The sequence below is a fragment of the Ursus arctos genome, unplaced genomic scaffold, assembly GCF_023065955.2.
Source record: "Ursus arctos isolate Adak ecotype North America unplaced genomic scaffold, UrsArc2.0 scaffold_12, whole genome shotgun sequence".
NCBI lineage: Eukaryota > Metazoa > Chordata > Mammalia > Carnivora > Ursidae > Ursus > Ursus arctos.
This window is the reverse complement of record NW_026622786.1, coordinates 46,873,032-46,900,415: the sequence shown is the minus strand read 5'-3', so window position 1 is coordinate 46,900,415 and position 27,384 is coordinate 46,873,032. Positions and strand designations below refer to the sequence as shown.

Sequence of the window (27,384 nt, the reverse complement as noted above, 5' to 3'; positions counted from 1 at the left end):
ATTCCATTAGGGGTAGGAGGCTCAGAATAATTCAGAAAATGAAGTGACAAAAGTACAGAAGTGCTATTTAAATGAAGAATCATTTGCTGAAGAATTCCAAATTGTTAATCAGAGGACTAGGTGATAATTATGAAGTGTTCCTTACATCTATTACCATTTCAACCAAGAAAAACCGTAATGAAAATATATTGAGGAAAGTGTAGGATTTTAGAAAAAACACATAATGACAAGTAGGTGTTTATGCTAACAGAAGAAATTGTGAAGAAGAAAATATAATCTTCCTGGACATTCAAAATATGTCAAAAACTGACAATAAATTTAGGGAGAAATCCATGTATAAAAGTATTCAAAAGAGAGCACAGTGTGAAGGAGGAAAAACAACCCAGAAGAAAAAAATGAATCCAAGAAATAAAAACAAGATGAATGAGATCGTCATCGTATGTTCAGTTTAAACCTACTTTTCAAAGTAATAGAAAGATACCTGGAATTAAAAATAAGTGAGCCTCAGAAGTTACTGGGGAACAAACAGAATATAGGAAGCACAATATAACACAAAACAATTCCTTCAACTAGATAGTCCTGGCCATAAGTTATAGCTGTATTAAAGGAAGCGGGACGGAGGGAGGAAGAGTAGACATTGACACTGAGCACCAACTATGTGCAGAATACTGCTTTGGGCACATTCAGTGGCTTATTATTAGGATTTATAGTAAGTACAGGGGTAGCAATCAATATTTCCATTTTACAGACAAGAAAACTGAGTCTCAGAAACTATTAGTCTCAGAGCTAATAGTTGGTGAAGTAAAAAGTCAAACCTAAGTTCTTTACCCTGCCCAACACTGTTAAAGGATAAGGTTGAACTAGAATGTAAATTCAATGGGAGGGACCTTATCTCTTATCACGACTGTATCTCAAACTCATGGGAAGTGTCTAGTGTCTGATGGGGATGCAACAAATACATGCTCTAAAATAGGTGAATGACTACCTAAAAGAACATGCTCCTATGGAAAAAACTGTATGATGAGTGGGAAAAATTACAAAACAAATTCCTGAAAGAAGAAAAATGAAGAGTCAATGAAAGTAGATTTACTAAAAATATTCTATGCAAATAGCAATATGCAAAGTTCTGTGAAGGATTTGCAATAATATAAGTAAATGGCTGTTAAATAAGACAGCAGCTGTTATATTCCTTTGCAGACACAAACATGTAACAGTATACCATAATGTAAAACTGATGGAATAAACATTATAAAATGGAAAAGTGTAGGAATTTGGAATTCAGAGAAGGAAGAGAAAGAAGAGTCAGAATGGGTCTAGAGAGGTTAAAAATGTTCTTGAATTATATGAGACAAAAATAGGACTTTATTTTGGGAAATCTTTGGATAGACAAAAAACAAATCAACATGAAACTCTCCTTTTGGGTGCACATGTAAGATCACTAGAAGGTGGATATGTAAGCACACTAAAGAAGATACTTCAATTACACACCATCAGATTAAAAGCAAGTTTTCATCCAACTAGACTATAAACTTCCTTCTACCAGCTAGCAGAAAAAGGCAACCTATCCAGTTTCAATATGTTTCACTTTATGCACTGACTACAATTAGCCATATGATTCAATAACAGCATTGATATGTTTAATGAAATTAGAATAAAAACTTCTTTTATTGGTCCTCAATTTTTTTGATCTTCCCATCTACCCTGGGAAATAATGGTGCTCAACACCTTAGGCTGCCTAACCCTTTTCAAGGGAGGGTTTGAAATCAACTTGGTACAGCTGTTTGGAGTTATGCCAGAATTAGTATTCAAATAATTTAATTGGAAACTTGGAATAATAAAGCAAGCAACTACATTTTCTCCTTTTTGTCAAAATGCTCCAAGAAATACTACAATTTCTAAAAAAAGATGAGCATGGGCCTTGGAGACACACACACCTAGGATCAACTCCTGGTTATGCCATTTACTATCTGTATTAAAGTTAAAAATTAAATAAATACAATATAAAGTTATTCACCTATGAATTTGTTTCTTCACTTACAAAGTAGAAAAACTGTAGGCTGTCATGGGGATTCAATAAAGTGGGCAATGGATAATGCTCAACTTTAAATGATATTCAAAAACTGTTTTTTTTTTCTCTTGTATTATCAGTAGTTTCTAATCATTAGGGATGAAATCATTATTGGATGAGAGATTTTATTTCATAATATTTATAGTTTTAAGAATTCACTCTTTTCCAATCTGGTAAATGCTCGACTATGTAATATATGCTATGTATTTAATTTCATTTAAAATAATCTCACATTTTTCCTCAAACATATAACACACCTTGATTTTTTTTTTATCATTGTTGACTTATCAGTAGGTGAAGTGCAACTGGTGCTTAACAAAGTTTTAGTAAATGAATAAGCAATATATTTCTCAATCATTTGCTCTTTTTCTTAGGGAGAGACACAAGATAGGAGAAAAGCCACGGGGCTTGGAATAAAAGGACCTAGATTTCAATTCTGGCTCAGCTACTACCCATTTTACTTGGAGCAGGTTAACTTATTTTTCTAAGCCTGAATTTACTTGGTGATAAAACTGGGAAAGCAATAACTTACTGCATATTGTTGAGGAAGTACGTCATATAGACACTCAGTGACTGTTAGTTGAATCTGAATCACAATGATGATGGCTTCGTCATGATTATGAACTTAAATCATTCTGCTGTGCATTTGGCAAATATGCAAAATTAAAGCAAGCATTCATATTTTCTGAGCTTCTCCTGAGTTTATTGTCTATGGATAATATGGTGATATATATGGGAAGTTCTTGCCCATACAGACTGCTTCTGAACTGTAATGTCTTCAGCATTACATAGATGCCCTAAAGAATCAAAAGGGCATACCTAATCCTGAATAATTATTTGCTACCCCAACCAGAATACACAGTTGACTTTCTTTTTTATTCTCACTCTCTTATCGACTATTCCAATGTTGTCACCAGTTATCACTTCCTCTCTCCTAAACTGTCACAAATGTACCCTCTACCTATTCCACTGCCATCACATTGTACATTCTAATTTCTCATTTCTTCTTTTCCATCTCCTTTCATTTCTTCCTCTGTTCTCAATGTTTCATGTGACCACCCAATTACAGTGATCTCTTACTTCTCTTAAGTGAGTCAAATCACCATCAGTCTGTTGACTATAAAATTTGTGGTTTCTTTGCTATTGAGAGTTCTGGGTTTGCCTCCTGATAATTGCAAAGCCTCTTTTGGTATGTTTGTACTTCCAGATTTGGAGTTACTGCATTTGCTTAGCAGGCTCAACAATAAAAACAAACACAAGTATGTGCATTAAACAGAATCTTTAAAATACAAAATGTCAAGAGTTCAGCTAAATTACTCCACGCTGCCACTGCCTAAGCATCCATTTCATGTGGCCAAGCGGCACGCAGGAACCTTGAACTGACTGACTGACACTATCCCTTCACTCGCATATCTCCATTAGAGTCATAAGCAAATCCAAGTTCCTGATACCACTTTCCCAGCAGTTCTTGCAAGCAACATTCTCTCCTACCTCCCCACGTGTATTGTTCCCTTGTGGGAGCCTAAGATAAAACTCTGCTCTTTTTGGTTAGAATTGACCAATAGGGTCTGAACGAAGGAGCCCCCTAACACTCCATCCATCGACCCTTATAAAGGCTTGTGTACTTCAGGGTGGCTGATCTCTCTGCCTGGACTTATGTGGCCCCTGGCGTGTGCCATTTGTCTCCTCCAGGACCTGTGAGTAACAAACTCCTCTATTTCAGTTTTCCTTGTGTGTGTGTGTGTGTGTGTGTGTGTGTGTGTCTGTTCAACCACAGATCACTATCTGACATTTATCTGGGTTCTATTTAACAAATGCTATTTTAACAAAATCACAGCAAAAATATACATTCAACGGATATTGTACAGTTGGTTCACAAATAATTGAAGCAATGATTTAAAAATCATATTGGTAAGTAAATAGTGCCAAAAATTTCAGATTAAGATTAGGAGAAGAAAAGCAACATAAAAGTATTAGCCAATATAAATGTAGGCTTACTATGTGACAGGTACTGTGGTAGGATTTTACATGTATTATCTCATGTAATCCATGTAGTTCTGTTAGGAACATACTAATTGAGGGTAAGGCATTTGTTCAAGGTCAAGTAACCAGTAAGTAATTAGGGAAGTAGGAACTCAAATTCTCATCACTCCCATTCTGGACACCTCAAAGCATGACAGGTTTCAATGAAACTAAACAATTACAAAAGAAGATAAACTCTGTGCATAAGCAAAAATAACTTTTTATATCTATTATTTCACATTAATGATGTATGAGAAAAAAATCGATCAGTGACATACGCTCAAGAAGACAGGGAAGCAATTATTCAAAGATTTATATATAATTTCCTGTTGTGAACATATTATGAAAAATTAGCGCCTGACCCCAGTGCAGGCCAAGTTCCAGAATTACTAGCTATCTTTTAAAGTAAACATAAATGAACTAGTAAATTGGAAGGAAGACATATACCTGAATGTAAAATATAATTTTAGAACTTCAGTTTGTATAACTTACAACACTTCATCATGGGAAAGGTGTAGATTTAGGATTATTCCACTTATTAAATGAATTATATGAAATGAAATTTATTCATTTTCATGGGAATTAGTATTATAATATATTCTTTTCATTACAAAATATTACTTCATTATTAATTCATTTTATTATAATATAGTACAAATTATGGGCTTAATTTTGTCATCCCAGTGATGTAAGTTTTAGGTAATTTGATCAGAAGTCACTCACATAACATAACACACTTCTCCTTCCCCTTCCCCCCTTTCCCTCCTCTTGCCCCTTCCTCTTTCTCACCTTCAATTCCTTCAGTCATTCAGATTTTGAGCACTAAAAATGTGTCAAGCAATGTTAGGCAGTAGAGATGCCATCAATTCTGCTGATTAATTACCAAGACATTCATCAAAAACAGGTTACTTATAAATCAAATATATCTAAAGATGTTCTCCTATAAGAAATATGTTATCTATAAGATTAGGAAAACATTATGATTCCTTTGATTTATTCATTTAATATCCCAATACAATAGTATATAATGTTATTGCAGAGAATATACAAACAATACTCTCGCCTTCTGATTATAGCAATTCTGTTCACAATGTCTCTTAAATCCTTTTAAGATCTCTAAATTTAATTTAGTTGCATGAGAGGAAACGGGTTTCTGAAGACAACAGAACACGTTTTTCCCATGGCCCTTTTAAATCACCCAAAACCTTTCCGTACCTTATGGCAATAGCTATAGCTTTAAAGAAACCCTATCTTGTAGCATAAGCATGGGCACTAGACCAGTGTCCAAACAACTTAGTGAAATTCACTAAAGAACAATTTAGTTCTGGACCAAAAAGGGTTATAAACATCTTCCTTAAATTGAACAAATTACCAGCTATCTGGAGAGTATAAAGCTTTGGCTACTGTTCAAAAGAACAACACTTAATGCTGGCGGCACTGCCAAATTCCTCCTTTCCTATATTCCCTTTTTCCTAGAGAAAGTGATTAAAAGACCAATTCCCATGCCAGCTGGTTGCTTAAGAGCATCAAAGGTCCTCTGTCAGGATTCAGAACTTGATATGGCTTAGAAACCACTATGCTAATAGATAACCTCTTCAACATTATAAATCAAAGCCATATGACCACATTAAAATTCTATCAGCTAGTATCAATACCCTGTGGTTTATAAAGTACTGTTGACCTGCCTCTGGGAGATGGCTGGAATGATACAGAAGTTCTGCTCGGGTTTGGGGGATACAGCTACTTTTCAAATGAGAGTTATTTGTCCATAGCAAATAGCCAGTTCTCTCTACCTCTGTATCTTTATTGATTTGATTTAATTGAAACCTTGGGAAAAAGGAAGAGGCTCATGAATTGAGGTAGAAACAGAAAAAATGTTAGAGGTCACAATAGACATATTACTATTTTGAACTGTTCCTCTTATCTGATGATTAGAATTGCAAATGGCAAAAACCTTACTATATAACATAAAATATTTGATCTTCTTAAAATTATAACTACAACTTAAAATCTTACAACCATACCATTGCATTTCAAACTTTCCCTGCTGACTTGTGATATATGGATTCGATAAAAAGTATTTAATCACTATATATATGCAGATCCAACACAGTATTAAATATACTACAATTATTAAAATATGAAACAATTAATAAACTAAAGCACAAACACATTTATCCCTTCACTTATCCTGCCATGGAGTCATTAACTTAAAAAACAGTAGATGTTAGCATGATATATGTAAGGCTCTGTGTTAAGGCCCTAGAAGAGACGAACAAGAGTCATAGTGCTTACACACCCAGCTGTTTTGTCAATTAAAATGAGTACAGCAAAGAACAGAAAGTATATTTTAACAAAACACCAAAGAAATTTTTGCTACTATTAAATTTCTTCAATATCTTTGAAATGATATTACATTTTTAGATAGAGGGGACTAATTAAAATCCAATTTGATAATGATTATGACCATGTAGGAAAATCCTACATTTGACTCTCTAGTAGTATGGGAAGTTCTTGTTTCCACTGGTGCATTTGAAATACATAAAATACCTGAAAAAAGAGCATGTGACCCAATTTAAAATTCCCTCTACAAAAGCCAAAAACCAGGTAGTATGATGTTCCTAGGAAAGAAAGAGCAATAAATTTTATTTTCTCTTATACATAGAAAGCATCAATGACAATCTATAATGGATCAGCAAAACTTTGAAAAGGATGGCATGGCAGAGATCAGTAAGTCCAACTTCCTCCCAATTCAGAAATCCTCTCTTGAACATCCTTAAGAGAGGGTCATTTCATTAATAATGGTTTTAAATTACCATCTTTCTTGCAAAAGCATGGAGAAATATACCAAAAGTAGACTTTATGGTGAATGCTTATTTATATCGTAGCCAGACACCTACACAATGCCTTTAGAAAGTATTTTGAAGAAGTTAAATGAAGGTTGCCACATGATCTAATATTCAGTTAAGAAGGGGGGGGGGAAACTTTTTAATGAAGCTTCCCTTAGCTCTTCTACGTAAGGTACATGATGTGTACAGTGTCTTAATTTATGTTATTTTGATTTTGATAGAAAAGTGATTTGACTTCTAATCAAAAGACTCAAATGGCTTGAGAGACTAATTTCTACAGTGGCCAAATACTAGAATCATGGGCATTGTTATGACCATCTTTCATAAAACTGGAAATTTTGATTAGTTCCTCAGATATTAAGCTACATAAAAGAAAGGTCTTTAATTCCTATTGATTTCAATAGGCAACTCTGTAGGAATTATCTCAGCATTTTGATCCCATATCCACAAACAGAGTTTAGCCCTCCTTCTCTTTTGCTTAAAAAAAAAAAAAAGATACAGAATTATTGAGTCTTGCCAATATTTATTCATCAACTTCATTATTTTCCCACCCTTAGCAACATTATTTACTTAAATATTATTAATCAATGGATATTTAATTAAATATTTACACATTTGGTTTATTATTCTCACCATAATCTGGGTGTGGGAAATAAATCCATCTTTCTTCTGTGTAAAATGCCCCAATGTCATTATGGTTTAACTTCCTCTCTTTCAACAACTATTATACCCAGTGCTAGTAAGCAACATTTGTGGTGCCATGGGCAAAGCAGTCATTTAATCAAATATAATTAAAATCACTGAAATTATTACCTTTCACTATATATCAATCAGGGTTCCACCAGCAAAACTTAAAACATTCTGGATATTTAAAACAGGGAATGTAATGAAAGAAATTGATTGCAAACTGTGTAGAAAAGCTGAGAAGCCGTATAGGTAAGACAACCCGTGAATTCAAATAGCAGAAGCCACTACTATTCCTAAGAGAGAAGTAGAAAGAGATGAGAGTTAAACAGAAGCCCAAGAGCCAGTTATCTGGTAGAAGATGGAAGAAAGAGGTCCCACTGGGAGATGGGGACACAGCTGGACGCTGCCCAAAGCAACAAAGGAGGGGAGAAACACTGTAGAGCAGAACTCATCATGTCCTGCCTTCTCCCAAAACTACCCTCCACTGGGCAATCACACAACAAGAAGGCAGCTGACGAGGCCTGTCTGGGAAATACAGGCTCAGGGATTAGCTCTGCCATCTATCTCCACTAGCATCAGGTAGCAGAACCACGAAAGTTGGATTGCTTAATCAGGTCCAGACCTGTCACACACAAGGTGTGAACATTTCCCTAAGTTCTTCAGAAGTCAGGTATTGCAGAATTAACTTATTCCATGGAACTGTTTAATTGCAAAGCCAATCTATTTAAAATAAGTACTTTATTAACAAGAATGTGTTCAAAGATTTATACAATCACATAGGTTTATCAATTCTTCTAAACAAAAAAGACTACGCAAAATAAATTTATCTAAAGTTTATCTAGAAAACTTTAAAATAACTACATTGTCCTTTAATATAACAGATATACCAAGTAATATGTCATGCTAATCGAACAGCTTTGCAAATCACTACAGGTAATGGTGTAGCATTTTATTTTGTATTCTAGAACACATTTTTTCCAAAATGACTCAGTAGGATAATCTATTTCCCTTTCTTTCTTGAAGAAGGAAAAAAACCTCAGAATTTTAGAAATATTTGTCCAACACTACTGAATAAGCATATAGGTCTTTAATAATGCTTTAATGTTCTAAATTGAAAATGCCTATATAGTTAAATAATGTATTTGAAATATGTATTGCATCAATGTGTAGGAATGACTCAACAAACAATGTGAGACAATCCGATGATATTCCAAAAGTACAGCACAATTGATTTCTACTGCTATAGGTAATTCTGCATTCTCATAAATAAATCCTTTACTTTCTTATATCCAGCAGCATGCATTTCGAAACAAAACTAATTAATGTAGTCTAATCAAAAGGCCAGTGTTTTGGACAAATAGTTCGAGAAGTGATAAATACTCATCATATCCACTTATAAATCTACTTGCGAAAGTTTTGTGGCTTCCAATGAAAATATCTTCTGTGGAAATGTGCTCTATGTTCTCTGTTGTAAGTAAAAACTGTCCCTCTTACTACAATATCATATTGGGATCTCATGTATAACTTCCATTCAAACCTACTGTATTAAAATGACAGAGTTGTGTTCAACTTTGCTAAGGTAAAAGAAGATATCACATTTAAGAAAAGAATCTCTCTTCCTTTCTTTGATTAAAGCATGACAAGTAGAGAATAGGATATTTTGAATTCATATCAGGAAGGCGGCTTAAAATGTACAAAATTCATACAGAAGAGCTGAAGTAGAAACAGATTGAAAGAATTAGCTTAAAAATGACATGTGTTTTAAAAAAATGTTCAGTCACTAAGAGGATATAAATGAGGATGTTCCTTGTATTGTTTCCAAAGAGTATTAAACATTTTAGACACATTAACATAACTGTGTTTGTTCATATGGTAAGAATAAAACAACTGATTCACATTAAAATGACTGCAAAACTATATTTTAAAAGTCATCTGAAATTTATGTATTGATCCAAAGCATTGTTACGTTTCCCTTGATTCTCCAGGTCTAGAAACACAGGGTCCTGAAATGTGAACAATGTGGTTCTAGTATCTTCTGTTCTTTGCTTTGTCACCCCACGAAACATTAACTCCTATCTTCCGTGTACTACAAAATACAATTTGAAGATTGGAGAAAAAGTTAACTTCTCCATAGGCAGATTAACAAATTTTGTTAGGCATAAACTACTAATATGTATTAAACATAGTAGCAATTGAAGTCAAAATTTAAGAAGCTAATGAAAGCATTTATTTGTGTTTTTAGCAAATTACAATGTATTCAAAGACATACATGCATGTATTGAAATCCAAAGTTTAAGTAAAGGAGGTACCAAATGTTCTATGTTGAATAGATGCATCATTAAATACTCCATCAAGAAGGTCCAAGTGAATCCTTCAGAGATTTATCAGTGAATAACACTATTAGGAGTAAGGGAAATTTTGAGACTTTATATATTGCTTCACTAACTTTAAGAGCAAAATTAAAATGATAAAAATGCTGCAGTTATTGAAAGGAATTTCATTATAAGTCCACTGTTTAAGCTAAACAGAGAAGATCATTTGTAAAATGATAAATATTGTTAGTAGATCACAGAATGATTTCCTGTTGTATTATAACGCCACTTAAGGAAAGTTCTGTTTTTCTTGATTTTTTTTTCTCTAAAACAGACATTCTGGCATTTAGGAGATAGAAATGTATCATTTGACCTTTACACTTCTATTTCATTAATGTAACCACAAGCAACAGAGTCACTGACTGACATGTTTGCACTTTCAGGCCTTTAGCTCTTAAAGTTATTTGATAACTGTTATGCCACTATTTGCTCTTTATTAGAGACACTTTGAGGAATGTGTTACATTAAAAATAGGGCATATTGGGTAAAGCTTAATAAATGATATCATGTAATTCAGTAAAGTGTTCTCTTGAGCACCAGATTTTTGTACTTTGATGGGAGGGGGTGTATGTTTGAAGCTAAATTTTGTTTTGTTTTGTTTCCTAATGAATTAGAGTAACATCGAATATGATTCTAAGTCTCCAATGTAAAAGCATAAAATATAACTGTGACATTACTGTTGATGAAAAATGTGGCACCTGACTTACACACTCAATTAGTCCTTAAGCTCTGTCTGTATTGGTGTGAACAGAGCAAATACCAGATGCAGAAGAAGAGTCAAGAAAAACAACTGATACAATTTAACAATTTTTAACAGAGAGAGAATTTCTTATAAACACATATATTAAAATAGTTTAAAAACCTATGGACAATGTAAAAGGATAAAAAGTGGGATACTCCCTAGAGAATTATGGAATTACTATAAGCAAATTACTTCGGGTAAAAAGTAATGCAGATCAGACTTCTGTTTCATATGACAAGAAATTATTCTAGTTATTAAAAAAATAAACACTGCAATTGGTAGAAACATCACTTAGAAGAGATAGAGATTTCATTCTTTTTAAAAAGTTTAAGAGTCAAGTTCCCTAATTAAGATATTACAAAAGTCAGGATAGAGCATCTCAATGGATGTGTTACAGTGTATACAAGTAAACAAGGACTGCACCAAAGCAACAACACTGGAAAGATATTGCCCCACTAGCTAGAGAAGCTTCACTATTGTAAGCAATGAGAGAACTAAACCTAGATCTCCTAGAAGCAGAATGTGGTTCCGGATATTTTAATTAGCTACAATATGTATTAGATTCATTAGAAACAAAATACCAAGATATATCATCCAAAGACAAGTAGTGTATCCTTTAGGTTGAAAATGTTCATGCCCATTACAAATAAGCAATATGCTGCCACATACACAGATTGCAGCTCCCATGATCTGTGTTTGCAGCCTCTGAAGGTAGTGTTTCATGCTTACCACTGTTGTTCAAACTTCCAAAACAAACTTAATATAAAGAACATAAATGTGGGTTTCATATATATCCTCTACGTGACATAGAGTTCATAGCTTTTACCAGGAATGAAAAGGTATTTTACTAAGTTATAACAAATTAAATGTTACTTTTGTATACATTCAATGGCATTTTGTATTTAAAGCAGCATAGATAACATATTACGAAAGCATATTAGTTATTAGTGTATATCAGAAATTATAATAGTATTCCAAGTGAATTTGGTGTCCCAAGCATATTTCAGAAGGTGTAAAACATATACCACACCCAGATCCCTGATCGTTAAATTTAAAATATGTTGCACAGTTCAAACAGAAACCTATCCCACTCTCTGTCACCTTAGACATGCCATGTATACTGATTTTGTGCATCCACACTTACAAGCCAACTACCACCCAGTGGAGAGAAAGAAGATCTTTCAGGGAGATTTGAAGTGTACGTCAGCTGGGGGTGTCAGGGGGAGAAGGTAGGGCGATGGGAAATGAAGGAATAAGAGTGTTTAGCCTTGTTTAGATCTAAGCACTGCTGATCATCAATTCATATTTTCACAAGAGAAAAAAAATGTTTCCAGAAGCTCACTCTGCAGTGTTGCTTAGGGGTAAAATCAGGCTGTGGATGTTCATTAATGACAAAACATTTCAGTGCTCAAGCTTAGGGAAAAGAAGGGAGGAAGGGAGAGTGAGAAAAAGAAGTAAAAGTGAACATGGAAGGAGGGAGGAAGGAAAGGAGGAAGAAGGGATCAAGAGAGACAGAGAGAGACAGACGGGGGGGGGGACCATGTGTACACACGTGTGAGTGACAGTGTGTGGAACAGTGAAGGAGTGTGTGCCTTTTAAACAGTGAAAGAGAATGTGAATATGAAAGTGGTTGTTAGAGCATGGAAGTGCCAGTGTGTGTGAGGATGTGAAATAGAGAGTATGTGAGTGAGTGTGTTGAAGGGAAAGAGATTTGTGAGTGTGAGAAAATGGTACTGGAAGGGTTCAGAGGGAACATGCATGTGTATGTGACAGTGATGGGAAAGGATATGGGGAGAGGCATGGGAAATGTGACTCAAAAAAGGGAAGACAAGATCACAGAATAGGGACGTGAACAAGGAAGAGAAAGAAGAAATGGGGAGAAGTGAAGAGTGAAGGAAAGGGGGCTAAATAGGATCAGAAATCAGAATGCTGAAGGTAAACAGGAGGAGAACATAGAAAAGGGAGGAAAGACTACAGAGAAAACAGAAAAAGGATGAAAAGAGGCAATAGAGAAAAAGGAGAGTAAGAGGAAGTGCGGAAATGGGAAAAGAAAAATGAGGAGGGAAAAAAGAAAGAGGGGAGAAAAGGATCAGCGGAAAGAAAGAAAGCTAAAGAGGGAGAAATTGAGCCTAAGTGTCCAAGTGAAAGGGAAAATAAATGGGAGCAGGGAGCCTGCAGTTTAAAAAGTCGCTTAGGCTAGAGTAAAATAGAAACAAACCTGATAAACTTGTCAGACTCTCCGATAGTACCCCATGACAGTAAAACAGAGACCTTGTGAATTGAGTTTCAAAGTGGCACCTGCCCCTCCTAAACCTCACACTTCACTCATCCCCGGGCTACTTGGCGTTCCGGCAAAGTGCTTTAGCATCACGCGTCCAGCTTACTACCTGCCCCAGCGAAAAGGGGCCAGGATCCGGCAGAACCAGCATCTGGATTTCTTGAGATGTGTGTTTGTTTTTGGGGGTTTTTTGTGGGTTTTTTTTTTTAATGGTGATCACCACCAGCATTATTACTCAGTGTTAAAAATTAAAAAAATAAAATAAAAAAGCAAGAAGGGTGGAAAGAGAGACAGAAAGAAAGACTGAGACAAGTACGAAAAGCACGCCGTTCCTCCTACCTAAGCACCGCCGTGTCCCCTTTTCTGACCATCATGTTGTCCACGGCCGCCCAGGGGAAGTCCACACTCTGTCCAGCCGGGAGGCAGGAGGGTAGCAGGCAGCACAGGCTGAGGAGCACCGCCGCCAGCCACTGGTTCGAGCAACAAGCACCCTGCACCAACAGCATCATGTCCATCCCTGCTAGGGCTGCTCACTCTCCAGCAGCTTTCAGCTCGCACTCCCCCACCCCCTGGTGCTGGCGAGTCTTCCCGGGAACCAGGCGGCGCGCCACAGGATTTTTTTTCTTTTTTTTTTCTTTTTTTCCTTTTTTCTTTTTTTTTCTTTTTTGAGGTTTTTTTTTGGGGGGTGGGGTGGGGGGTGGGTTTCTTTTCTTTCTTGTTTTTCTTTCCCCTCTAGTTGTTGGCTGTTGTTTCTCTCTTGTTTTGTTTTGTTTTTGTTTTGTTTTTTTTGCCTCCCCTCCTCCTTCTCTTCGCTTTCCCTCCCTCCCTCCCCTCCCACCCCCTGGCACCACACTACACCTCCTCTCGGTTGCGTTTGGCCGAGTCCGGAGTGAGTCTAATTCTCGGGCGGCTCGCACACCATCTAGCGAGGAGGCGAGCGCGCCGGCGAGTGAGGGAGGAGGCGCGGCGGCGGCGGCGGAGGCAGGACGAGCGGCGGCGGCGGGCGGCTGCAATCGCAGCAGCAGCAGCAGAAGCAGCGCGGGGCGCAGCGGCGGCCGCTGGCCCCCAGGCTCGCGCGCGTTGCCAAGCGGCCGTTTCCTTAGCAACCCCGCCCGGGGACTGGGGATGCAGCGGGGGGGGGGGGGGGAGGATGACGGGGGGGGGCTAAAAAAGAAAGAAAAGACAGAAAACGGGAAAAAAAATCCAGAGGAGGAGGTATATCACAATTAATGCAAAGTGAGGGGGAAAGAGAGATGTGTCTTAGACAAAATGCTTCCCTTGTCATATGCACTAGAGTGATGTTTTGCTAGAATAGTCTCCGTGTCGGTGCTGAGGTGGAGAGCCGAGGGGCGCTTTGCTTTCCCTCTCTGGTGCGTTTTACCTCTTGAGACACCGTAACTTTAAAGTCCTCCAAGTTGTAGTCGGCGCCATCATGACGCCGGGGACTGTGAGATTTTGTTGTTTATCTAATTTTTTCCAATCTCTTCTGGGCGGCCGCGCTACAATCGACAAGTTGACTACAATAGGCCAACTAGTTCACTCTTTACCTCTTTTCCGGAAATAGGTAGGGACGGTGGCGGGGGTGCTGCTTTTTGAGGGCACATGAAGGGGTGCATGCAAGGCCTTGCGGTAGAGAAGCTGGTGTATCTATTGGGTCAGTCAATATGGATGGGGGGGCGCCCGCTACTCGCCCCCCACCCTGTGCGTGCTGACACTAAATCGTGTGTGTGTGTGTGTGAGGTACTGTCGAAGTGGACGGTGGGTGAGGATGTGTGTGTGTGAGTGTGTAGTACGCGCGTGCACGGGCTCGTGCGCGCGCGGCACGCAGGCGCGGTGGGAGGGACGGGGCGGGTCGCGGCTGGACGCAGTCGGGAAGAGACTGCAATCAAGTGTTTTAATTGTGTAGAGCCAGGCAGTCCTGTTATGTAAGAGGCAGTTTAACCCGTTTGAGCTTATCAGGCATAATGATCAGCGCATCCGAATCTAGGCAGGACTGAGTTTTCGGGTTTAACGAGTCACAGGGTTATATTTTTTTAACAGCCTCCAAACCAGGTTGGACAGATTTCCTCCTCAGCGGCGCAGAGAGGCTCGCCCTGCTTCCAACGCCGCAGCCTCTTAACCGCTCGCCCCGCCGCTGGGAGCCGCTGTCCTAGCCTAAGGCAGAGCCGAGCGCCGGGCTAGGGGCCGCCCCCTACCCTTTCCTACTTCTTCCCTTCTTAAACTCGTTTCCAGATTCAAGACCCTTTAGCTATTCCGGGCCATTTGCAGATCAATGCAAGAACCGAGGCTGGAGTCAATAGCAGTTACGCCAATCAATCTTGTTCAGTGAGGAGTTTGGGAAGCAGAGCGAGGAAGTGGAGAGAAACAAGTAATTAAAAAATATGCTCACTACCACCACCACCACCACTTTCACCCCCCTAAAGCAGTCTTTGAAGATTTTCTTCGCCTTCACTCCAGTCCTTCTTCCCTTGGAGGAAATAAATAAAGCAAAACCGCACATCCCTAACTCGTTTTCCATAATGCTAGCAGGATCCTTTGGCAAAGCGCACAGAAGCAATAATCTCTGCAGGGGTCAGCATCCGGCTGCCTCCCCAGACTGAGCTCTTTACGAGGCAGGCAGGGAGTCGTTTTGCTTGGCGGTATCGGTGCTCAGGGTGATTTTTATCGCAGTGCATGAGGATATATGGGGAAAATGGGGAAAGGGAAGTGTTCCCATCACCTGTGACCACCCAGACTGACTGCTCCAAGAGCCCCTAACTAGCATCACCTCCCCGCTGAACTGACACTCCAATACTAGGCAATTAACCGAGACGCTTGCGGCAGGAGTTAACTGATGTTATTAGTATTCAAGCTTAACTCTCAAACCCGGCTCAGAAACTGAGAGTGCAATAGTATTCAACCGCATTTTGAGACATCAATAAAATGTTAGTCATTTGCGGATGAATGAAAACATTTTCTTTACCGTCTGGTATGCTAGGGAAATAATTGTCAAATGACAGACTCTTGCTAATATTGATGCCAAATACCTAGATAACACTGTCATCTTGTTAACTGCGTTTTTTTTTTTTTTTTTCTCGCGTGGTACACTGATGGATAAAGCTTAAAATTATCTAGGGCAAAAGGGAGATTAGAAGAATCAGCATGTCACATGCATGGGCAAAACTATGCTGTATTATTTAATATTTTCTCTAGAAATGATCTAGATCCCATTGAAGAGAAGCAGAAGGCACAGCTTCCGGCGTTGTGACTCAGTTTAGTGCTATTTTATGCAGAGATGGGATGCCAGCGTTTTCTAGTACAAGCTATGAAAAGCATCCTTTTGTAACTGCTGTTTCCCAGAGATCTGACATCTTGGGGGGCGTGGGGGGGAGGGAGAATTTCTGTGACCAGGGATGGAGCTGTGCAGCAGTTTTAATATGTACAACAACCCTTCGGGCTTGTAAAAGGAAACTGGAACCACTTCTATTTAAAGGCAAAGAGTTTATTTTATTTCTAGTTTTTATCTCAACTTACATTCACTGATCACCAAGCACTTAAGTCTCACAAAACCCATCCAAAGGAAGCAATAACTAAACCTAGTTTATAGATGCATAGACTATTGGAAAGATTATTTTCATGTACGTCAGGCAGCTCCTATTACTATGTGTACTTTTACTGTCCTTCTGACTAGGGAGGAATATGATTTTAAAAGCACCTATGACTTTCTTTCCTCTTCATTCTTTCTAGGGCATATTTCTGAGAGGATTTTACAAGGTTTCCAGCATTTGCTTTTGCGGTCCTACATTTCTTCCAAGCCGAGACTTAAATTCTGGCAGTCTTGGCTTCTTCTATGGGAAAACCAGAACAAAAACAAATAACAAAATGCAAGAAAGAAAACCTCCCAGCTCAGATAGCACGTGGTTCCCTAGAAGTATCAAGAATAAGTAACAGCATTGTTTGAGCTTCTTAGATGGGGAGGGTTGGCGTGGTTATAGTAGGATGTAGGATACTCTCTTCGTCAGAGTATATAAGACGTGACATTGGAATCATGTTCATTTATTTTGAGTGTTCATTTATTTTATTTTCAAAGCTCAGCTTCTAATATTCCAAGAAATGTGCAACTAATTTGAGTTCCTTTGGAAAGAGTAAGGCGGAGCCTGATATGTGTGATAACTGATTATGTCATTATCTAGATTAGTTTACATACCTGTTTTTCATGCCCTGAGACCTCAGAGGTATTGGAAAAGTAGTTATAAGGAAATATCTTAAGCTTTCATAGTTTAATAAGCTTTATATTTACAGTGTAAATGAGATTCATATTAGGAAAAAGAATAGAATGTAAATTCACATTTGTTCTCTGATGATGAGTGAGTAGACCCAGATACATCTTTCATGATATTACTGTCTAGGCATGAGAAATTTTAGGCAAGACAGGTCCCAGGACCTAATGGAAACTGCTAATGAAAGCACTTTGTAATTCCTGAGAGTTGGTCAGGTAGCCCTTATAAACAGGACATATGAATAATAGCTCTCTAACTTGGGCCGTAATTGATTCTCTATTTGAATTAAGCTGGTTTAAGTTTGGAACACCTTGCCAACTTAAACTCACCTATCTAGAGTAATGATTTGCAGGGCACTGAGAGAATTACAAAGCTCAAGAAATTTGTTGGGGGCAGGAAAATATTCCTTTACAGAAAAGTTTCTCAGGCTAGACACTTTTGACATTTTGGGACAGGTAATTTGCTGTAGGGATTGCCCTGTGCATTGGAAAATGTTTAGCATCATCTCAGGCCTCTACTCATCAAATGTCAATTGTACTAAGAACTAACTTAAATCTTTGTATTCTTTAAATAGTGACAGCTACAGAGTATGCACTCAGGAAATGGCTATTGAATAAAGGAAAGGAAAAGCAAAGTCATTTCACTGTTGACTCAATGTAAAAATCATATATTAATTTATTAACGTACCCATTTTTCTTTTCTTTTTTTTAAGATTTTATTTATTTATTTGACAGAGATAGAGACAGCCAGCAAGAGAGGGAACACAAGCAGGGGGAGTGGGAGAGGAAGAAGCAGGCTCCCAGCAGAGGAGCCTGATGTGGGGCTCGATCCCAGAATGCCGGGATCATACCCTGAGCCGAAGGCAGACACTTAACGACTGCGCCACCCAGGCGCCCCTAACGTACCCATTTTTCTAATGAACAACACATGTTTAACAACACACTTTCAGAAAAGTTCATGAAGTATAAAGGTGTATTTTAGTGCAGTATTATTTAAAGTTAACCTCCATTTAGTTCTACCCAGATTAAGAAAAAGAAAACTGCTAGCACCCCTAGAGAACTCTTGGAAGCAATTTTTAATACCAACCCCCATTTTCTCCCATAAGAGTGAGATAATAATTTTTTCATGGTTTTCATTTCCTCATTTTCTTTATATTTTCACTACTTAGTTTTGCATAAAAAAACATAAAAAACAATAAAAGCAACCAATAAAATTATTTCATGGTTATCATATCCTCTTTTTTTTTTTTTTACACTTTACCACTAAGTTTTGCATCTCTTCTTAACAATGGCTTGCTTTTCTATGTACTTTTACAAAGTTGTATCAATTATACAATATGTAATTATACAATATATACTTTTTTGTGTCTGGATTCTTTTGCTGAACATCATATTTTAAAATTTCTCTGTGCTGTTGTACGGCTATTGTCACTTCAGTTTTTTTTAATCTGTGAAGCATTCCATAGTATAAATATATAGTTATATACATTTATCTGTTATAATCCATTATATTGTTGACAGACATATACGTTTTACATTTCTGTCTCATACAGACAGTGATGATTTGAACATTCTTGCACATCAGTGCTGAAAACTTTCCCCAGCTTGAATAAAGCTGGCCTGCAAGTTTGTGGGAAACATACACACACACACACACAGACACACACAGACACACGGAGATTTATTTTAAGGAATTAGCTCCTACAGTCATGAAACTGGCAAGCCCAAGATCTGCAGTTAGGGAGGCAGGCTCTAGACCCAAAGATCTGATAATGCAGCTTGTATCTAAAGATAGTCTAGGGGCACCTGGGTAGCTCAGTTGGTTGAGCGTCTGCCTTTGGCTCAGGTCATGATCCCAGGGTTGCCTTTGGCTCAGGTCATGATCCCCAGGGTTCTGGGATCAAGTCCTGCAAGAGGCTCCTTGCTCAGCAGGGAGCCTGCTTTTCCCTCTGCCTGCCACTCCCCCTGCTTGTGCACTCTCTCTCTGACAAATAAATCAATACAATCTTAATAGTCTAGAGCCAGAATGAACTCTTCGCCCAGAGACCTCAGTCAATTTTTTCTTAAGGCCTTCAGCTGATTGAATGAGGCCCACCCACATAATGGAGGGTAATCTGCTTTACTCAAAGTCCACTGATTTAAACATTAATCTCATCTAAAGAATTCCTTCACAGCAACATCAAGACTAGTATTTGACCAAATATCTGGGTACAGTAGTCTAGTCAAGTTGACACATACTTCCAATTCATTGCAATGTTGATGGGTAGGCCTTCCTTGTCTCAGTTTAAAGTAAGAGAGTTTATTAAGATACCAAATCTTGACTGCCACATATTCTATTCTGATAAAATTTCAAGTTAGTGTTATAAATTCTCTTGTTGCTTATGTCAAATACATAGCATTAAGAAGTTTGTTTTTTTTCTTAAATCATATTAGATGAAGGATGTAGGAGACAACTTTTATTTTGTTGTTGATGATATTGTCTATGTTTGTTTTAATCATAGACCTTTAAAAACTTTGCTGTTTGAAATTATACCAAGACTATAATAGCAGAGAAACCAACTTTAATTGGGGCGGATGAGAATGCTGAAGCATCCCTACCTTGAACTAATAGACCCACTTCTGTTAGAACCAGTGGAATCTAAGGACTGAGTAGAATGACAAGCACTGTTTGGAAAGACTGTGTTTATATATACAGGACTCTCTTGCCCAGCAGGTTTACTAAGATCAGATTTATTTTTCAGGTGGCCTTGTTATCTTATCAACACCAGTGTCTCAGTCAGCTCTAGGATTTGAATCAACACTAATTTGTTCTCCATTGCTATTATTTTATCATTTTGAGTATGTTATATAAGGGGAATCATATGGCATGTATCCTTTTGAAGCTGACTTTTATTCATACAGCACAATGCCTCTGAGATCCATCCAACTTGTTTCTTATATCAGTAGTTTCTTCCTTTTATTGCAGAGTCATCGGCAGAATGGATGTACCACACTTTGTTTAATCATTCACTTATCTTAGGATATTTTAGTTGTTGTCAGTTTGGGGCTATTACAAATAAAGCTACTATTAAAAATCCTGTCTAGATTTTTATGCAGACTTATTTTCATTTCTCTGGAATAAAGACCCAGAGATATGATTGTGGGGTCATGTAAATGTATGTTTAGTTTTTTACAAGGAAACCTGCAACCTAATCACAGACTGGCTGTACCATTTTATGTTACAAATCCAGTGTATGACAAATCCAGTTTCTCCACATTCTCACCACATTTTCTTATTGCCACTAGTTTTTATTTTAGCTTTCCTAATTTGTAGTGATATCAAATTCAAATATCTCATTCACTGTGATTTTCATTTTGGATTTCATTCATTGTGGTTTTAATTTGCATTTTCCTAATAACTAACAACGTTGGATATCTTCTCATGTGCTTATTCACCACCCTTGAATCTTCTTCAGTGAAATGCCGCCTCATGTCATTTGCCCATTTTCTTTTATTTTTTAAAGATTTATTTCTTTATTTCAGAGAGAGAGAGAGTGCACACATGAGTAGGGGAGAAGTAAGGCTGGGGGAGCGGACCCCCGCTGAGTGGGGGCCTAACCAACTCAGTCCCAAGACCCAGAAATCATGACCTGAGCTGAAGTCAGATACTTAACCGACCGAGCCACCTAGGCACCCCTCCTTGCCCATTTTCTAATCAAATATTTTTCTTACTAAGTCTGAGTGATTTTTAAAATATATTCTAGATAATGAGTCCTTTTGCAGATATGTGGTTTGAAAATATTTTTAGACTGTGCTTTTCATTTCTTCCTCTTAAAGTTTTTCATAAAGCAAAATTTTTAATTTTAATGAAGTTTACTTTGTCCATTTTTTAAAAATTAGTTTATGGATCCTGCTTTCTGTATTATATCTAAGAAAACTGACCAAGCATGAGGTCCTGAAGGTTTTCTACTGTGTTTTCTTCATCATTTTCCATCTAAATCTATGTTTCACTTAGAGTCAAATTTTATACAAGGTGTGATGTTTAGGCCAATATTATTTTTATTTGTTTTTATTTTGCCTATGGATATTCAATTATTCCAATTCAATTACACCAATCATTTTTGAAAAGCCTATATTTCCTGCACTGAATTCTTTGTGCATGTTTCTCATAAGTCAGTTGCGTGGGGCTATTTCTGGGTTCTTTATTCTGTTCTATTGATCTATGTATCTATCCCTTACCCATTTTTGATCATTATAGCTGTAAAAGTCTTTGTTATACCTTATAAGAGTGGTTCCTCCCACTTTATTCTTGTTTATAAAAATTGTTTTATTTATTCTAGTTCCTTGGCCTCTTGATATACATGTTAGAATAATCTACATTAATTTGTATATCTACAAAAATATTTTTGGTTTTTATTGGAATTTTGTTAAAACTATATATCTATTTGGAGAAAATTGTCTCCTTCACTGTATTGAGACTTCCAGTCCATGAACAAGGCATATCACTCCTTTTCTTTAAAACTTCTTTGATTTCTTTCATCAACATTGTATAGTTTTCAACATATAAGTCCTTTTTTGTTAGATTTATACCTAAATATTTTACTTAAATTTTGAACACTTGAAAGTTGCATTGCATATTTAACTTTAGTTTTCACATATTCATCATTAATATATAGAAATACAATTAATTTTTATGTTTTTACCTTGTATCTTATGACTGAACTCACTTATTCTAAGAAGTTTATTTTTCACATTTCTTGGGATTTTCTAGATAAACCATATTTCATCAACAAATAGGAACAATTTTCAGTTTTATTTCTTTCTACCATTCTGTACATCTTTTATTTTATCTTATTTGTTTGTTGGTTTGTTTATTTATTTATTTATTTTAGCTTATTGTGGTAGCTAGGACTTCTAGTAATAGGTTGAATAGCAGTGGGGGATGGTGGAGAGCCTTGCTTTGTTCCTGATTTTTTGGATGAAAGCATTCAGTCTTTCACGATTAAGTGTGATATTAGCTGTAAGATTTTTTGGTAAATAATCTTTATCAAGCTGAAAAAGTTCTTACTGTATTTCTCATATTCTGAAAGGTTTTTTCACAAATGGATGCTGAATTTTGTTGAATGCTTTTTTCTGCATCAGTTGATGTCATGTGATCTTTTTCTTTTGTAGTATGGAGGATTACATTAATTGATTTTTTAATATTGACCAAGCCATTTTTCTATTGTTCTATCAAATGTTATTACATGGATGGCATGGTCTCCAATTGTAATTTTAGGTTTTGTCTATTTCTCCTTTGAGATCTATCAGTTTTTGGTTCACACTTTTTACAGTTCTGTTGTTTGATGCGTGTACATTTGCAATTGCTATATTTTCGTAATGGATTACCACTTTTTTCCTTAAGTAATGTTCGTCTCTGCCTCTGTCCCTAGTGAGTTTCTTTACTCTGAACTGTACTTCATTGATGTGAATGGAGCCCCTTCTCTTTTCATTTGATTCGTGTTTGCATGGCATATCTTTCCCTATTTAACTTTCAACCTATCTATATTATTACATTTTAAGTGAATTTCTTAAACACAGTATATAGCTGGGTCATTTTTTTTTAACCCACTCTCAATCTACATTATTAATTGATGTATTTAGACCATTTATATTTAATTTACTAATTTATAAACCAGGATAAATTCTACTATTTTCTTATTTTTGGTTTTGGTTGTTCCCTTTGTTTTTTGCTTGTTTTCCTTTCTCCTGCCTTACAGAGGGTTCAAACTTTTTAGAATTGAATTTTGATTTATGATAGTATTTTTCAGCATATCTCTTTGTATATATAGACTTTTTAATGGTTGTTTTAGGTATTACATTATATATACCAAACTTGTCATAGTCTACTAGTTTCAAAATCTTACCTCTACAAATTTAGTGTAGAAACCTTACATCCCTTTAAATCTGTTTAGCTTCTCCATTTATAGTATAATTGCCTTAAGTATTTCTTCTATATACATTGATAACAGATGGTATTATAAGTTTTGCTTCAACCATTAAAATAATTTAGAAAATTCAAGATGAAAAGGAAATTTGGTTATATTTACCCATATATTTGCTCTTTCTGTTGTTCCTTGTTCTTTCCTGATGTCTTAGTTTTTCTTCATCTGACAATGTCGATTTTTCCTCTATTCCTGAAGTATATTTCTGCTGAGTATAGAATTATGAGTTGACAGTTCTTTGCTTTTAGCACTTGAAAAATGTGGCCATTTCTTTCTGGACTTCATGGTTTGTAATAAGATATCTGCTTTTATTCACACTGTTTTTCTCCTATAGGTAAAGTGTTATTTCTCATGTGCTATTTTCAAAAGTTTTACTATGAATTTTCTGGGGTTCAGCCTGTTTTGGGGTTTTCTGAGCCTCCTGAATCTATAGATTATATCTTATGCTAAATTTGAAACATTATCAATCATTATTTCTTCAAATACTTTTTCAGTCCCACTCTTTTTATCTTTTGTTTTCAAGACTCCAATGGCATAAATATTAGATCTTCTGTTACAGTCCTACAATTTCCTAAGGATCTGTTTTTGTTTTTGTTTTTCCAGTCTATTTTCTCTCAGTTGTTCAAACTAAGTAATAACTATTCTATCTTTGAGTTTGCTAATTCTTTACTCTGTCCTCTCCATTCTACTGTTGAACCTGTTCATTGAGTTTTTAATTATTCTATTTTTCTGTTCTAAAATGTCATTTTTGGGGGTGCCTGGGTGGTGCAGTCATTAAGCGGCTGCCTTCGGCTCAGGGCATGATCCTGGCATTCTGGGATCGAGCCCCATGTCAGGCTTCCCCATTGGGAGCCTGCTTCTTCCTCTCCCACTCCCCCTGCTTGTGTTCCCTCTCTCGCTGGCTGTCTCTCTCTCTGTCAAATAAATAAATAAAATCTTTTAAAAAAATAAAATAAAATAAAATAAAATGTCATTTTAGTTTTTCTTTGTATTTTTTATTTCTTTGCTGAGACATTTCTGTTGAAATTTTTAAAAAAAAGTTGTTTCCAGCATGTTATTCCTTGTTAGTTACAGCATTTTTATGATTGCTCCTTTAAAATTCTTTTCCGATAATTCTAACATCTGTGTCATGTTGGTGTTGACATCTGTTGATTTTTTTTTCTCATACAAGTTGAAATTTTTGTGTTTCATGGTATGATAAGTGATTTTTTTTTATTGTAAATTCATTACTTGGGTATTGTCTTATGAGACTGGAAATTATTTAGTAGTCTTCCTCTGACACACTTTTGCTGGGGAAGAAAAGTACCACCTCTTTATGCCAGATCAGGGTGGAAGTTTCTCTTCCCACCCAGGGAAGAAGGGGGAGGGGTTCCATATTATTAGTGGACTGGTATAGAAACTCAGGTTCCCACTAGGTCTTCACTGATACTACAATATCTGGGAGGGGAACTGCACCTTGATACTGCTCTCTACATGGCCTCCACCAATACCATAGTGGGGGGAATGGCCTTACTTATGAGTGACAGTGAAATCTTTGACTCTCCACTGGGTCTCCTCTGACACCGTCATAACAGGGATGGGCAGGGGTGTGTCTTTACTGCCTGGTGGGGAAGAAAATCCTGCCCATTCAACTCAACCATTTTTATTTTATTTTATTGTATTGTATTATTTTATATTTATGTATTTATTTATTTGTTTATGTATGTATTTATATACATATCTATTTAGTTAATGAAGTATAGTTTACACACAGTGTTACATTAGGTCTGGGTATACGACATGCTGATTCCACAGCACTATACATTATGCTGTGCTTGCCACAAGTATAGCTGCTATCAGTCCACTCAACCGTTTTTAATATCACCCCTCCTCTCAAACCCCAGCACCTTTTACCTCTACCTACCTTTGCAGGAAAGGAAATTTGGTAAGTTTTGTTGCAGCCTGGGAGACTAGTCTATTCTCCTCATGGACCTTTGCTGGCGAAGGTGGTGTAGGGATGCAATTTTCTCAGTGGTATTTGGCAGGACTAGAGCAATTATTGTCTAAAAGCTTTCTTCTTGCTAGGCTGCCCCTTTTCTGGTACTTTGGCTAGAGAAAGGAGGCTTTTTCTGGCAGGGTTTGGTTTTGTTTTTTGTTTTGTTTTGTTTTTTGTCTATGCTCATTGGCATTTCTGTGCTGCCATCTTCTCTATCACCCAGTCTGGCATAATTCATGAGGGAAAAGGAAAACCCAAGGAATGCAGAGCCATTTTGTTCCTCAGATACTTAGTTTCCTAGCCAGTTGGTCTTCTCTTCCCTACCTTTAAGAGTCCTCTTATGTTCGTTTTACGTGTGCCAAGTTTTTAATGTACTTAGTGGAAAGAATGCAGTAAAGTACATCTAATCCAACGTTCCTAATACATAACTGCATTCATTTTTTAAATTATAAATTTATTTTTTCTGGTTAGCTCAACCTAGGTTTTCATATCTCCTATCTCAGTATGTTTCTTGAACTGGGATTGTTCATTACCACTGTAGAATATAATGTCAGTAATGTTTACAAGGGAAACATTAACCTAAGGAGGAAAATTTAGCGTTTAATGAACTTTCTTAATTACGGAACTTTTCTGATCCAGTAAATATTTCAGAACACCCAGGCTGTGTTTATATAATACCACTGAAATGGCTGTGTCCCTATCAATCTTTACTTTTGCAATTCTGTCACTATTGTTGATTTGTCTAAGTCAATCGGAAAGACTTGATTATAATATAAATAAATATGAAGATGGCTATATACAGTGGGAAGACCTCATGGCTATAGATGAAGAAAAAGTCAAAATTTTTATGAGTGTAGCTAATTTTAATCAGTATTTTTAAGTTAAATGATAATACCTGAAATGAAAACTGAAATAGAGGACAGGAGACCTCAATTCTTACCAAATTTTAGCTACCTAGTGGTAAAGGATCAGAGACAAATCTTTATCATTGGTTTCTATTCCAACTCTTTCCAGCCAGCAGGGTTGGAATAACATGTAACCTTTAAGGTTATTTTCAGAATAATTGGCTGGACAGTGTATCTTTACTGATTGAATAGTGTGGATTGATGCTACCTGATCACAGGTCATCCCAGTCCTTCTTGGGCATTCAATATTTACTCTCCATCTCTCAGTTCCTCTGGATATGCTGACTGGATGTGAGCTGTCCACATAATTGATTTCTGTTTTATTATAATTATTATTTTTCAAATGTCATAGTTTAAAAATACATCATTCAATATAAGAAACACACAAACTCATTTTTTTCTTGGAGTTTAAGGGAAATATTTATTTGGACTATGAAATGGAGATTTGTACACATGGATATGTTATGAATAATGAACAAAGAGTCAAAGTTGGATTTACAGGATTAAAAGAATTAAAATGTCTCTAGACTCTAATTTTGGTAGGAGAGTAAATGCTTTACTTTTTTCTTGGTACACATCCTTTCCTGTCATGTGCATGAAAATGCATGTGCACAAACACACTTTATTAATAATGGAAGATATTTAAGGGACTGGTATTGGTTGAAAGAATATTTTATGAAACTCATGAAAATAGTTTTTTATTGAGAAATGTCTGTAGTCTAAAGGATATCTTCCCAGCCTCCACAATCTCTACATGAGGCATGTAAATGATCAGGCCTTTGAACAAATAAAATTATGCTCTATTTCTGTAATTATAATCTAGGGGCTACACTTACACTTATCTGTCAGTTTTAATTGGATTTATAAGGTAAGATTTATTTGTGATAATTCATGGATGATCTAATTATCCATATTCCAAAAAGCAGATCCAGATGCTATTAGGAACTCTTAATAATATTTAGTCCTGATTCTCTGAGAAAGGAGAGAAGGATTGTGGCCAGACAACAGCAAAATTTCTCGTAGTCTGATTAGCTCATTTTTCCAAATGCTTTTTCTGTTGGCCATATCACCATTCAGAATCCAATTTTGGCATTCCTAAATGACTCATTTATCTGGATTATTCATATATAATGAGTGTGTTATTTTGTGGTGCAGGATCACATGGCTTTTGGAGACTGAAACCAACTTTATTTCATTATGACTGATTTCCTAATGTTCCACACAATTTTCACTGCAGAATGGAGGCAGCAGCATGGAAGTGATGA

At 36.6% G+C, this 27,384-nt stretch overlaps 1 protein-coding gene and 1 long non-coding RNA gene across 5 annotated transcripts in view; one reads left to right on the top strand and one right to left on the bottom strand.

The window, feature by feature from the left end:
• Nucleotides 1-14,071, bottom strand: part of NEGR1 (neuronal growth regulator 1) — an 804,818-nt gene extending 790,747 nt beyond the window's left edge. The window contains exon 1 of one of the 3 annotated variants that reach the window (XM_026497808.4): nt 13,358-14,071. In XM_026497808.4, coding sequence (XP_026353593.1) covers nt 13,358-13,533 — 176 coding nt within the window. In that variant the 5' untranslated portion in view covers nt 13,534-14,071. The remainder of the gene's footprint in view (nt 1-13,357) is intronic. The other 2 variants (XM_057310558.1, XM_048220720.2) reach the window with 2 other exon arrangements.
• Nucleotides 14,072-14,404: 333 nt separating this feature from the next.
• Nucleotides 14,405-27,384, top strand: part of LOC130543444 (uncharacterized) — a 67,329-nt gene continuing 54,349 nt past the window's right edge. For both annotated transcript variants that reach the window (XR_008958801.1, XR_008958800.1), the window contains exon 1: nt 14,405-14,582. This is a non-coding gene — a long non-coding RNA (uncharacterized LOC130543444). The remainder of the gene's footprint in view (nt 14,583-27,384) is intronic.